Source organism: Cervus elaphus, chromosome 28, assembly GCF_910594005.1.
Source record: "Cervus elaphus chromosome 28, mCerEla1.1, whole genome shotgun sequence".
NCBI lineage: Eukaryota > Metazoa > Chordata > Mammalia > Artiodactyla > Cervidae > Cervus > Cervus elaphus.
In genome coordinates this window covers 34,672,362-34,687,323 of record NC_057842.1, presented here as the reverse complement: position 1 = coordinate 34,687,323, position 14,962 = coordinate 34,672,362, and the positions used below count along the sequence as shown (strand labels likewise).

Genomic DNA, 14,962 nt, shown 5'->3' with positions numbered 1-14,962 from the left:
AGTTACACAAGTAGAGCTCAAACATTTTGTGTGACAAGGTTACTTAACAGAGGAGTCCTAGAAGCACCTGGAGTTGCAGGAAAATTTTTGTGTGTGTACATAAGGCGGCTTTTTCTGGATAAATGATCCATATAACTTGCAGCTTCTGGGGCGCGGGGAGGGGAGGTAGGTGGTTCAAAATACAATTAAGATTAAATTAAAGCGCCTGAAAAAAAACAGCCAACATCATGTAACTTGTCAATGTCAGATAACCAAGTCTTATTTTTTACATTCCTAATCAGGGGACGATTTATTCTAATGTGGTGGCTCCTACACAACTTTCAATGCATGCAGGCATGAAATGGCTCTGCATTACAAAACAGTTCCCTTCACACACCCAACGCGGCAAACCCCAAATTTTCCCAGAAAAGGCCAGGAACAGGCAAACGGATTAACAGCCCCTCTTGTTCAAAGATCGACTGGCTTTGGCAGGACGTGTCCTCCAGAGAGAACTGCTGGGCGATGACCAGGTTTCAGTGAGGAGATGGACCCCTGGGCGGGCACCAGCAGGCGAGACATCCCCAGCCTCCTCCTACCCCAAAACGCGCCCTCCAGTAGGGTCTGCGGGCGCGGCTGCAGCAGATCCCGGCGCCCGCAGCAGATCCCGGCGCCCGTGGCGCGCGCCGCGCCGCCGCCGCTGCAGCACGGTCGCAGCGACCTTCCCGCCCGGATCTCCGGGAGCCCCGCTACCCACGTCCCCACACCCCACCCGAGAAAAAAGGGAGGCGGACGCACAACAAAGCCCAATCTGAGGAGGCCCAAGCGAGCTGTAAGTTGGGGTGCCGGGGCTGAGGCCCGACGAGGAGCGGCCGGGACACCGAGCCGCGCCTGGCCGGCGCGCCGCGATGCCGGACGGATCCGGCAGGGGAGGCGGGCAGCCAGATGTCAGCCCGCCCGGCTGGCTGTCGACAGCCGGGAGGAAACCGGGCTGGCGGGAGGGCGGGCGCGCGGCTAGCGGGAAGCCAGGCCGGAGGAGGGAGGGGAGCGGCGGCGGCGGCGGCGGGGTCCCCAAGGCGCCGCGGTCGGCCGCGACCCCCAACCCGGCCGGCGGCCTGTCCCGTTACTTACCCGCTGGGAAGCTGCGGGCCTCGCCGGGGCTGTCCCGGCCGCCGGCCTCCGGAGCCAGGAAGCGCCCCCACATCGCGGGCGGGAGTGCCGAGTGGGCCGGGGGCTCCCGATTCCCCACACCCGTCCTCCGCTGCCTTTGCCTTCTGCTTCGGCGGCGGAAACTTGTGAGGAGCCTGGGCTGCGGCGGCACCCGCGAGGCGGGGCGAGCGAGTGGGCTGAGCAACGGCCGCTCAGCGACGGGAAGGGGGCGCAGGGGCCGGATTCGCCGCGGCGGCGGCGGCGGCGGCTGCCATGGTCTGCCCAGCTGTGCTGAGGCCCGGGCCAGGGAAGCAGCGGCTCCGCGGTGGCGGCGGCTCGGTCCCCGGCGGAGCCCAGGCTGTGAGGCTCCAGACGAAGTTGCAGCTGCGGTTTCTCTCCACCCCCTCCGATCCCGGAGCCCGAGCCCGAGCCGGAGCCGGGCAGGGGCGGGGCCTGGAGGGGGCGGGGCTTAGTGCGCTTACAAAAGGCGTGCGCGGCGCGGGGCGGGGCCTGCGGGCCGTTCCAGGTGGGTACCCTCAAACCCTTTTGCTCAGCTGTTGGCGAATAGTCAGTCCGACATACCTGCTGTATCCCACTTTTCCCATCCCAGCGCTCCGTGCGATGAGGAAAGGGCGGAACTTGGCCCGGGGACTTGTCTTGGACTTGTCCTGAGGTTCCCCGCTCCGTTGGTTAATCCCTCAGGCCCTCCGGGGCACCTTTCAGAAAAAGGCTTGGAAGACCTGCCGTCACATCAAGACTGCTTGTGGTAAAAGAGGGTTGAGGGACTTCACCTCATTTGGGGTTGGAATTAAAGTTGTCATCATGCATTCTATAAGCATCGTTTATTGATCATTGTGGAGGATAATAAAGAGGTCATTTTCCTCAATTTACAACCGAAATTGAGAAGGGGAGAAGGTACCAAAATATCTACAACACGGAGACCAGTGCAGAAAAAAGCAGGAAAAAAGACCCGAGGTAAATAGGTACCAGGGGGTTCAGGAAGGGGCTGTCAATTTTAATCTAGTAGCTTAGTGTTTCAGATAAGCAATCAGGAGTCAAAATGACACCAAAGTATGTAATGGGAGGGCAACTACACCTTCACGTTCCTCCTCTGCCTGGTCAGATTCCACCCTTCACCTGAACCCAGAGTGCAAGAGTAGGCATCCTGAGGAAGGACCAAAAGGTGCAGCATCCTCTTTAAATCTTCCTTTTCATCGGCAATATTTATAACCCTTAAAATAGTGCATTTAATAAATACTGGTTGAGCACTGTAGAAGGAAGTGAGCTCTGGACCTGGCTGATGAATCGGGTAAACCGGAAAGCAGGTTGCTAACCCTTAACAAGGTTTGACTACAGTGATGCTTTTTCCTGTTGTGGATGTTAACAAAGCCCTCATGTTTGTATTCAGTTAAGTTACTGAATACAGTCTCAGTCGTGTCCGACTCTTTGTGACTCCATGGACAGCAGCATGCCAGGCTTCCCTGTCTTTCACCATCTTCCAGAGCTTGCTCAAATTCGTGTCCATTGAGTCGGTGATGCCATCTGACCATCTTGTCCTCTGTCACGCCCTTTTCCTCCTACCTTCAATCTTTAACAGTATCAGGATCTTTTCTAATGAGTCAAAGTATTGGAGCTTCAGCATCAGTGCTTCCAATGAATACTCAGGACTGTTCTCCTTTAGGATGGACTGGTTGGATCTCCTTGCAGTCCAATGGACTCTCAGGAGTCTTCTCCAACACCACAGTTCAAAAACATCAGTTCTTCAGTGCTCAGACTTCTTATAGTCCAACTCTCACATCCATACATGACTACTGGAAAAACCATAGCTTTGACTAGACAGATCCTTGTTAGTAATGTCTCTGCTTTTTAATATGCTGTCTAGGTTGGTCATAGCTTTTTTCCCAAAGGAGTAAACATCTTTTAATTTCATGGCTGCAGTCACCATCTGCAATGATTTTGGAGCCCAAGAAAATAAAGTCTCACTGTTTCCATTGTTTCCCAGTCTATTTGCCATGAAGTGGTGGGATCAGATGCCATAATATTCGTTTTTTGAATGTTGAGTTTTAAACCAACTTTTTCGCTCTCCTCTTTCACTTTCATCAAGAGGTTCTTTAGTTCCTCTTCACTTTCTACATAAGGGTGGTGTCCTGTACATATCTGAGGTTATTGATATTTCTCCTGGCAATCTTGATTCCAGCTTGGGCTTCATCCAGCCTGGCATTTCACATGATGTACTCTGCATATAAGTTAAATAAGCAAGGTGACAATACACAGCCTTGATGTACTTCTTTTCCAACTTGGAACCAGTCTGTTGTTCCATGTCTGGCTCTAAATGTTGCTTCTTGACCTGCATACAGATTTTTCAGGAGCCAGGTAAGATGGTCTGGTATTCCTGTCTCTTTAAGAATTTTCCACAGTTTGTTGTGACCTACACAAAGGCTTTATCATAGTCAATAAAACAGAAGTAGAAGCTATTCTGGAATTCTCTTGCTTTTTCTGCCTAAAAATTTTAGAGGTTAAATTATATCTAGGTGTTTTGTAATTTATCTGATTGCAGTTTTACATTTAGTCTCCCACAGGTAGAGTTCCACTTATTTCTGCAAAACAGTTGATCAAGGGTCAACTGTTTCTAAGGCTAGAGTGATAGAAATATGAAAAAAAGAATGCAATTGTTTCCTTTCTGTGATTTAAATGTGCATTAACCCATGTAATATGACACTTGAATACTATGGGCTTAAAAAGAAATCTAAAAAAGTAAATTCTAACATGAATTATCAGAAGCTATAGAATTATATGAAAGTATTCCTTTTTACATGATTTATAGTTACTATATTCTCATATTAGGTACAGCATTTATTAAATACCAAACTTTTTTTATACAGATCTAAGACATGTATGAACTATTACAAATATATCTCAGTCCTTTTTGAGTTAATATATACTTACTGTTATTCTAAAACTCTGCCAACTTCCACTCAATTCTAAGCAGTGTTTTTAAAAAATAATTTACTCAGTTCTTCTATGTTTTTATCAAATTGAAAGGCATGCCACTACATACACCAAAAAAAGTGTGAAGCTAAGACTATGTAAAATATTTCAATACTTAGTACAGAGTGCTCTGTACTAAATAGAAATAGAAATAGAAAATAGAAAAACATGTTGCTATTTCGGCAGTTGGCACCACCAAGGATAAATTTTTTGTGTTCCTACTAATTAAACTTGACAGGATAGAAAGCTAATGCAATTAAAATAATTGAAATACTAAAAATGTTATGTATATGAAGTAAACTGTAACCACCATTTTTAAAAAATCATACACATTATGAATATACAGTTGATCTTTAAACAACACAAGGGTTAGGGGGCACCTACCCTCTGCACAGTAGGCATTTCCAAGTATAAAATATAGTCGCCCTGAATCCTCATCTCCAACTCCTCAGTATCTATGTTTTGGCATCCAAGGATTCAACCAACTGAAGATTCTGTAGTACTGCAATATTTACTGTTGAAAAAAATCTACATATAAGCCATACCACACAGTTCAAACCTGGTTTTTCAAGGGTCAACCATATACTGAATTGAGATTTCCAGTCACATCTGTGATACACCCAGTATCCATGGTTTTCCAAATGATCAAGATTAATCATAGCACAAGATCGAGAGACTGAGGACTACCTATCCATTACTAAGGCCGATGTGATAAATCAGCATGTTTTTGTTTCACTGTGACAGTATGTGAAGACCATTAGGAAAATCCTATTAATACACATTCTGACATTATTTGCTTGCTTGCTCAGCCGGTTTGCAACCCAGTGGACTATAGCCCTCCAGGCTCCTCTGTACACGAGATAATCCCAGCAAGAATACTTCAGTGGGTTGCCATTTCCTCCTTCAGGGGATCTTCCCAACTCAGGGAGCAAATCCACATCTCCAGCATCTCCTGCACTGGAAGGTGGATTCTTTACCACGGAGTCACCTGGGAAGCCCAAGACATTTATTATTGAACTTCAATATTTTAGTAATTTTTCTTAGTAGAGGTAATACAAGTAATGAAAATAGTGACTGTATATGCTTGTGTGTGTGTGTATATGTGTATATATACAGTTACTTAGGTGAAATTTGCATATTTAATGTTTTGAGAGAGGACTTTAAAAAGAGGAAAATAGTACTAAAAAGTTACTGTCAGATTGGTATTAAACTCCTCATTTGAAATATTGCATTAAAAAGACTTTATTTGACAATAAAAATATATGTTGCATTCATAAATCTTAAATTCTTTGGGTATGAATCTCTAAACTCATTAAGTTTAAACTATCTTACATGTATTTTTCTTATATAAATTTATCATATTGAGCAAACACCAACCAGTGAACAGAGAAGTGATATAACAATGGATATGTGATATTTTAAAATTAGGAAAACATATGGTACATAATATAGGCAACCTCAGGAGAGTGTAATGTTACAAAATATAAATATCAATATGAATGAAAATATAAATATAAAATATCAAAACCAACAAAATGTAGAAAAACTAAACCAACCAATAACAATTGAAAGAGTTCCTAAAGAGCAGTTGTCACTTGATAGGAACTTTGTGGATGAAGTCTGAAAAATTCCAAGGAACAGATACTTCTGGTGTATCAAAGGTGTAACAAGGACTATGATATATAACTTCTTCCAGATCACAAAAATGACAAGTTACTAGATTTATTATGAGTTGTTGTAATCTCAAATAATCATTTAAAATAATGAAAAAAAGAAAGCTCAGAAACTTTTTCACTTGATGATCGGTTTGAAAATTGCAATTGGATTCCTAGCAAATGCATTTGACTATACAAAGAACTGATGCTCAAGCTGAAACTCCAATACTTTGGCCACCTGATGTGAAGAGCTGACTCATTGGAAAAGACCCTGATGCTGAGAAAGATTGAAGGCAGGAAGAGAAGGGGATGACAGAGGATGAAATGGTTAGATATCATCACCAACTCAATGGACATGAATTTGAGCGAACTCCAGGAGATAGTGGAGAACAGAGGAGTTCTGTTCTCTGGCATCTGCAGTCCATGGGGTCACAAAGAGTCAGACATGACTTAGGACTCAACAACAACAATACAAAAGTGAATAGAAGAGATGTAGGTTAATTAACCTGTCTGTGGATCAGTTTCCTTTTTTTTTTTTTTTCTTTTTTTTTTTTTTTTTTTTTACCCCTCCCCTGGATCAGTTTCCTTATCTTTAATTTGTGGATGACAATAGTAACTACCTAATAGGACATTTGTGGGTATTAAATGAGTTAATACTTGTAGCATGCTTAGAACAATGCACGTATGCACCCTATATTAGTGACAAGACATACAATCTAGAGATGGAGTCCTGATATTCCCCACCAAGAAAAAACTAGCATTGATGGGTACAGTGAGGTTAGTTATAGATAATACTTTGTATCAGAATGATATCTCAGAATACTGTAAAGTACTGATTGATAGCTTTTCCTGACCCTTTGGGGTTACTAATAATTTCAGGTTATGGTGAAATGATGCACTTCTGAAAAACATTTACCAAATTCTTTGGGTCCAAGTTCACAGAAGACTTCATTCTAGGTTCTGATTCCCTGAACTTCCCATGTGATGTTTGCTCAGCTGCTGGATTTCTTGTCTCTGCCCAATACTACCAAAATAGCAGAAGGGAGATTAGGAAGAGGTGGCTGGGTGGTGTAGCCAGGCCAAGAGGGTGAAGACACCTCATCTCAAGTCCTTGATTCCTTAGAGATACAGGAAAATGGAGAAGACTCCTGAGAGTCCCTCAGACTGCAAAGAGATCAAACCAGTCAATCCTAAAGGAAATCAGTCCCGAATATTCAGTGGAAGGACTGATGCTGAAGCTGAAGCTCCAATGCTTTCGCCACGTGATGCGAAGAACTGACTCATTAGAAAAGACTCTGATGCTGGGAAAGACTGAAGACAGGAGGAGAAGGGGATGACCGAGGACAAAATGGTTGGATGGCATCACTGACTCAATGGACATGAGTTTGAGCAAGCTCCAGGAGATGATGAAGGACAGGGAAGCCTGGCATACTGCAGTCCGTGGGGTCATAAAGAGTCAAACATGACTGAGCAACTGAACAACAACAGAAAATGAATCTTACCTATACCTTTGGCTCCAGAGTTGGGTTGTGATGGCTAATGAGAAAGTAGGTAAGATGTAGATCACTTGAATAATGGAGTGGTCCTTTGGGTGGGAGGTGAACTGGAAAGGATTAAATTAAGCCAAAAGATAAAGTTTAGTCTCCCAGGGACCATCAATGTTTACTTGAACTGCTTATAACTGACCTCTTTGTCGGTGGAAATTATTACAGTCACTACCTGGTCATCCTGAGCCTATAGAAAAGATTCAAGGTCATTTACAATGAAAGTGGGACAGCAACCTTGACAGTGTATGAAGAAACAAATTCTCTCTCTGTCTTCCTTTTCAGACACCAAATGTTAAGTGGAAGGAGGAAATTGTGGAGTTCAAGAAAGCTGATCATGCCTTCATTAAAGGCACACACAGTTTCCTACCTAAGCTACACCAATGGAGAAGAGGACTGGTTTAATAACTTAAAATGTCCAAATGTTATGAAATTGGATTGGGGTGTCCTTAGTGGAAAGAGGGGTTTTCAGTAGAATACAGTTGGTCAGTTAGTGGGGGAAAAACCTTAGGGTCTGTATTCTTAATGATTTGAGAATTTTCACTAAACTGGTTAAATATTTTATGTAATCCTGTAAACAATGTCATCAGCAGCTAATAATAGCTCCATTTTAAAGATGGAGGGGAAAAGACCCGAAGGAGTTAAATAAGTTCACACAAGCTGTAAAGGTAGAATTCAGATCTACCCTAAGGAACTTTTCCCCATTATGTTTGCTAACATGTTGCAAAACAAAAATTATAAGATTTTTCCTTCAGGTGCCATATGAGAAGGAAGAATCTAATTATAGGATTTCTGTACAGTGTTTAGGGTTCAGCCAAGACTAGAAACTATGTGACATTAATCTGTATTATTGTATGATTTTCTTTAGCTGTGGCCATCAGCTTAAGTATAGGAATAAAGAAGGCAGATGGATAAACATGGTTTTGCATTGTGGGCACTAAGAGAAAAGGGGGCAGAGAATTTAAGGATATTGGCTGGAGAATGGATGAAGTGATGAGGAACTGGGTCTAGCCTACCTGGAGAAAGCAGTGATGTCAAGAGAGGGTGAAATGTTTAGAGAAGGTGGAGGGAGTAGGGGAGTGAAAGTTTCACACAAAAGCAAAGAACAGATATAACGAGACTAAGGGGATGAACAGTGGAAAGATAGGGTGTTATAGTGAACAGGTAGCATATAGAGTTTAAGATTACAGAGGTGAGACAGTAGAGAAATTCAATTGATGAAGCAGTACTAGAGTTGCTTCCCTCTGATTTCCCTTCAAGAAAGACCTTGATGTTCTCCCACAAGCATGGTCAGTCCACAGCTGTTAACACATGAGGAGTCTGCCTCAGCTTTTGAGTGGTGGCCTCTTTTTTTCTGGAGAGCCCCAGCCAATGACCAAGCATGGCAGAGATACTGGGGCATGCCAGTCTTTCCAATGCAGAACCCTTCCAATCACCAGCCTTTGTTCTCTAGCTCCCCACCAGATTGACTGAGACCCCATCAGATATGCACTGTGGTCTGAGTCTTTCCTTTCCAATCCTATTGCCTGCCTTTTATCTTTTGCAGGTGTTATCTCCAATAAACGCCTTGCATTTCTAACTCCATTTTAGCATCTGCTTCCCAGAGAACCCAACTGAAACAACCTGTGAAGATAAAGATATAAAGGAGTTGGGTTTTCGTCTATGTCTCTGTTTAAGTAGTAAAATGGGGGTTCTTGGAACCTGATGAAAATGTTTGAGTGCTGTCAACCAAGAATGAGTAGCCAGAAAGGCAGCACAGAGCAATGTGAACTGACTCCAAGGATACAGATAAATGCAGAGGAAGGCAAGACTGAGACAAACAACAGGTTTGAGTGCACTCAGAATGCCACTTGGGCACACATGAAACTCACTGGACAAAGTCCTCAATAGTTCTGCCTTGGCTGGTCCTGGCGGCGGCTATCCCAATTAAACAAGTTTACCACTATCCAAAGTGCTTCCAGAAGCAGACTACAGACTTGGGCAGCTTATTGAGTTACCTGAGGTCCACAGGATTTAATTAACTAATTAAGAGTAGTTCATAGGTTACAACTTCACCACTCAAATAATTTTAAAACATTAAGACAGTTTTCACGATAGCTTTGTTACCTCTAGGTGGTAGGTTGTATTCAGTTCAATAGCTCTATTAACGTTGCTAAGTTTTCATTCCAAAGACTTTTCCTATTTTTCTCACACAATGGGAGGATGTAGGGGTCTCTGGAACTGTAAATAAAGCCAGTATCACTAAAACAACCCCTAGAGTGATCTGGGTTAATTTAAAGAATGGACACTTTGGCTAAAATTTCAATGGAATCTTAACAAGTATTATAGAAAACAAAAGAAAAGTCTAGCTATGGTTTCTGGATTTATGGGGGAACTAATTTCTTTGTTATTTTTTTCTGACTATAAAAATAATACATACTAAAAACCAAAAGAAGATAGTACATAAATGTTCATTACTTACTCATTTAGTAAATATTAATATTTGGGTTTTTTTTTAAATATTTGTTGAATATCTAAGTAGAGCAGGAAAAAGGAGGGCCAGGTGTAAAATTTTGACTTATTTCACTATAATGCCTTATAGCTTTTTAATTTTCTGTTTTATAAACATACATAGATATCTATAAGATGAGGGCTCTTTGGGGGTTTTTAAACCCAAATTATCTCTCAGAAAAGAGGGAGTCACTTTGTGCTCCAGTCCTTACAAGTTCCTAATATTATGGATCATTCTCTAACTTTTTTTGATGAACAGCATACTGATTAGAGAAGTCATCTAGCTTGATGTAAATTCAATCCGTAAAATCTGGAGTCAGTATTTTTTTTAATAGATAATTTTAAAACAATAAAATGTAGTACAATAATGACTACATTTTAGTAATCATAAATATACGTTGAATGTGAAAGTGGAAAAAGCAACAGGTCTTTTGTTAGTGTTAAGCAACAATAATGTGTAGATATTTAATCATTTCGCCTGTATCTCAAATTTTTAACATATCAAGCTATCCTAAACTTGGGACACATTTCTGAATGTGTCTTGAAAAAAATGGGAATCTCCTGATATTTGGACGTATCTAGACTAATGAATTCGGAGAAGACAATGGCAACCCACTCCGATACTCTTGCCTGGAAAATCCCATGGGCAGAGGAACCTGGTGGGCTGCAGTCCATGGAGTCGCTAAGAGTCAGACACGACTGAGCGACTTCACTTTCATGCATTGGAGAAGGAAATGGAAGCCCACTCCACTGTTCTTGCCTGGAGAATCCCAGGGATGGCAGAGCCTGGTGGGCTGCCGTCTATGGGGTCACACAGAGTAGGACACAACTGAAGTGACTTAGCAGCAGCAGCAGCAGCAGACTAATGAATTAAAATTAATTCATTTAAATTGGTCTACTTTTTACTACTTTGAGCCATAGAAAAGATATTTCTAAACATATATAATATTTTATAATGTTATTTAGGGGGAATCTATTTTATCATACTACCTAAAACTGAATTCAGAAGAAATAACTTCTTAAAAACTTTTCTTACAACTCAATAAGACTTTAAAATAAGTTTTTAAAAACCTAGAATAACCAATTTTTACTTTTATTATACTTATTGAGACCTTTTAAAAAATGTTTTTTGCACCCTGAATTGCCAATTACTGAACTACAAAACTGCAAATGAAAGCACAGAAGAGGCACCCGAACATCAAATACATTCATTATCGTAAGTGCTCATAGAGAATCTGAGATGAATTAACAGTGAACAAAGCATCTAAAATTAAATTCACACTCCTCATACATATATTATGGATGATGACAAATAAATTACAAAAGATATATATGATATACATAAATTTATATGGCATTTTCCTAATTGGGATATAACATGTCTTTACATAATTAAGTACTATTTTTTTTTCATTACAGCTAACCTCCTAATGAAGTTATAGAGCCTTAGTAAAATTGGGCAAGTTAGTTATACTGTGAAAACCACTGAAAGATAACTGTTCTCAACTGAGACCAGAAGATAGTGATAGGATTTATTTTCAGAATCTTAAAAAGATGTACGATTTCAGCAGGACGCACCTATAGTGACACCAAGGGGGTCGCGGATGGACTGGGATCATCTGACCAGCGTTGGAGAGAACAGAGCCAAAGGCATTATCCAGAGAATTCTGCACAGCGGTTGCCTGAAGGCTGCTGCCTCCTGTGCTCACCCTTGAACGTCAGGCTGGTTCTGGCCCAAGCCCAAGAGCTAAGTTTCAGATCACAGCGGGCTTAGGAGCACAGTGCACATTGGAACATCTAATCCCACCTGGCTTGCCCTAAAACGGCCCCTGAATTCACCGGCCTGCGGAGCCTGCTGCCTGAAGCTGCTTCTAGAAAATCGAAGCATAGAAGATCAACACCACTCTTACCCTGGGTTTGAGTTTGGGTTTTACCACATCATTTTTTCCTTTAAAGGAATTTTCATCCTCATACCATCTCTTTGGACAGATGGCTTAACATTTCTTAGAGGAAATGAGGCTCAGCAGACGAGCGTGTGCATCTCCGTGTGTTCAGGGCAGAGGTAGTTATCACCCTGTCAGTACCTACCTGATACAGGAGAAGCCGGTACCAGACACCGTCACTTTCCTGTTACCTTTTCATCCAGGGGTTATGATGAATTTCCTTAGAATGTTTGGTTCGTATGGGCATTCGCCTGCTAAAGAGGTAAACCTTGCGAGAGTTTCGAGATGGCTTTCTCCTGAGGTGGCTGCCGGCCCCCGGAGAAGGTTGGCTGAGGGATACCTGCAAAGAGAGCCACAGTGAAGCTCGTGACTTGATCCCATTTCACAAACTGGCAGAAGGCCAGACCCAGAGTGTTGCTCCCGGGAGTAGCTGGGAGAATTGGCAGGTTGCCAGGTGAGGGGCAGACGGTCATGTATAAAGTGATGGTTTTTATAGACTCCCAGTAACCCACACTGCCACTTACCTGAATCCTGTGGTTTCTGGGAGAAAAAAAGGACCAGATTATTCTCATATTGGAGTAAAACCAAAACAAACACTGGATTTAGGTTGGTGGGATCTATATTGGTCGTTTCAAAAATACTTCAGTATTTAGTTCAGTAAATAGTCTTTGTATGATCTTGTGTCCATAACACACTATTTCTGAGTCTTGAGATGCTTTTTGCTGCTCAAACTGCCATTAAGGGTCCCTCCTTCTACCATGCCCTGGGGGCTTCCTCATGTTGCCTATGACTGCCTCATTAACTCCTACCCCTCTTCTGGTTTTCTTAAATTTAAGAAGAATGTCACTTGATGTGAGAGATCAGAATGCTCAAAGAAAAAAATGAGTGAAACATGAGACCTGAGAAAAATATGACTACCATAAAATGTAATTGTAAAAAATGTTCTTGTAGTTTATATAAACAGAACTGATATTTATGAATGTGTCCTATTAATGCACACCAGAGTAGATTGTAATCTATACCCATGGCACTTTTTTCCTGTCCCTTGAAAAAAAACAGTGAAAACCAAGGTTTCATGAAATATAGTTTATAAATACATTTTATTAAGACATTGTTTTTCTTTTTAAATTAAATTTTTACAAATCATGAAATTTTAATTTAATCTTACTCCAGCTAACTGAGCGTTTACTCAGGATCATTACTAGTTACTTTAGTTAGAATACTTAGGGTTAATGCATTCATGGACTGAAAGTTGGGTGCAGAAATTGCTTAAGATCTTTTTTTTGTCTTATTTTTAAAATAAAATTTTAAAAATCAGAAAAAAGTAATACCAAACATAGATATCTTAAATCTCTAACAACATCAATACAATATGATTATATTATCTAACTGGTAACAATTTTTGTTGCACTTAAAAATATATCTAATTTTATAAAAGAAATATTTCCTATAGGATATTTAGAAACTAAAGGAAAAGAAAACAATTATAAATAGGGAAAGAAACTGGAATCTATCTATAATGATTGAGTTAAAGAACTGTGCTAAAACTACCTCACAGGCCAGTCATATTGTATCATGAAACAGCTTGTTACCTTTCAGAAGTGACGGGGCTGCAGCCTAGAAATGCACAATGCAAGGTGCTAGTACCAGAGATGCGAGTTCAGACACACACAGCTCTGCTCCCTGCTGGATGTGGGCCTTTCAGCCTCAGTTTCCTCCTTTATCAGCAGAGATCCCTGCAATACTATCTCATAAAGCCATCATGAGGAGTAAATAGGATCATGTTTGATAAAGTGTTTCACAGTTGTAGGTAAGCTAATCTTTTTATGAAGGACAAGGAGCAAGCAATCCAAAAGAGAACCTGGAGTAATGATGAAAGGTAGTATTTGGTGCTGAGCACTGTGCCAAGAATTTTACCTGAACCATAGCATTTAATTTTCATAGCAACATAGAGAACTGGGGCTTCCCAGGTGGCACAGTGGTAGAGAACCCATCTGCCAATGCAGGAGATGCAGGAGACCCGTGTTCGATCCCTGGGTCAGGAAGATCCCCTGGAGAAGGGCATGGCAACCAACTCCAGTATTGTTGCCTGGAGAATCCCATGGACAGAGGAGCCTAGCGGACTACATACAATCTATGGGGTCGAAAAGAGTCAGACACTCCTTAATGACTAGAGAATTGTAGGAATGATTTTATCTCCATTTTCTATCAGTAAACCAAGACATGGAGAGGTCCAAGGACACATGGGTATTGAGAAGCAGAGTAGGAATTTAGGGCCAGATCTACCTGACTCTAGAGCCTGAGTACTTTCTTATTAGCTATGTCATACGAAACAGTTTAACTTCATTACTAATCAAAGATTTAACAATTAAAAGATATGGAAATGGAAGTGCAAAGGAATGATAAACATCCAATTCCGGCTGTCTCTGCAGAGCGTTGGCATAGAATTGGGAAGGGGGTACACAAAGACTTCATCCATGTATATAGTATTTTTAAAATATGGAAATGTATTAAGATTTGTTAAACCAGGGCCATGAATTAATATTTTTCTCCTAACTTTTCTGTATATTTTTAAGTCATAGTAAATAATTTAAACAGTGAACCAATGTCATCCTTTTTTGTTTATATGAAGACTAAGTAATTAAGAAATAATTCTCATAAAAATTTGGAGAAACTGGTATTCTCATTTGCTTCTGGTGATATAAATTGGTCCCACTTTTGGAAACCAATTTGGCAATATGTTTCTAAAACCATAAAAATAACCATACTCTTTGGTTCAGAAATCTTCCTTTTGGAATACCATCCTAAGAAAAAATATCAAAATATGCATGCACATACACAAAAAAATGCACACACTGAAAAAACTACATGCATAAATATGTCAATTGCAGTATCATAGTTGTTTAGTCACTAAGTCACATCTAACCCTTTTGCAACCCTATGGACTGTAGTCAGCCAGGTTTCTCTGACCACTGGATTTCCCAGGCAAGAATACTGCAGTGGGTTGCCATTTTCTCCTCAAGGGGATCTTTCTGACCCAGAGATTGAGCCTGCGTCTCCTACATTGGCAAGCAGATTCTTTACCACTGAGCCACCTGGGGAAGCCCAGTATAATTGTGGACTATAATTAACAATCTAAAATTTTAACAGTAGTCAATATTATGCAGGCTTTAAAGGAAAATATTCCTTCATTAGTATATGAAGGCTTATTAGCAAA

General features: G+C 41.3%; 1 protein-coding gene across 2 annotated transcripts in view; it reads right to left on the bottom strand.

Moving 5' to 3' along the window:
• The window catches only part of CEP85L (centrosomal protein 85 like), a 141,913-nt gene extending 129,897 nt beyond the window's left edge, over positions 1-12,016 (bottom strand). Inside the window, exon 1 of one of the 2 annotated variants that reach the window (XM_043890510.1) lies at positions 11,891-12,016. Coding sequence is in view for 1 of the 2 variants with exons in the window: in XM_043890509.1 (XP_043746444.1) it covers positions 1,108-1,180 (73 nt within the window). In the remaining variant the exon portion in view is untranslated. Of the gene's footprint in view, positions 1-1,107; positions 1,330-11,890 lie in introns of those variants that run through there. The other variant, XM_043890509.1, reaches the window with a different exon arrangement.
• Between the last annotated feature and the right edge of the window lie 2,946 nt (positions 12,017-14,962).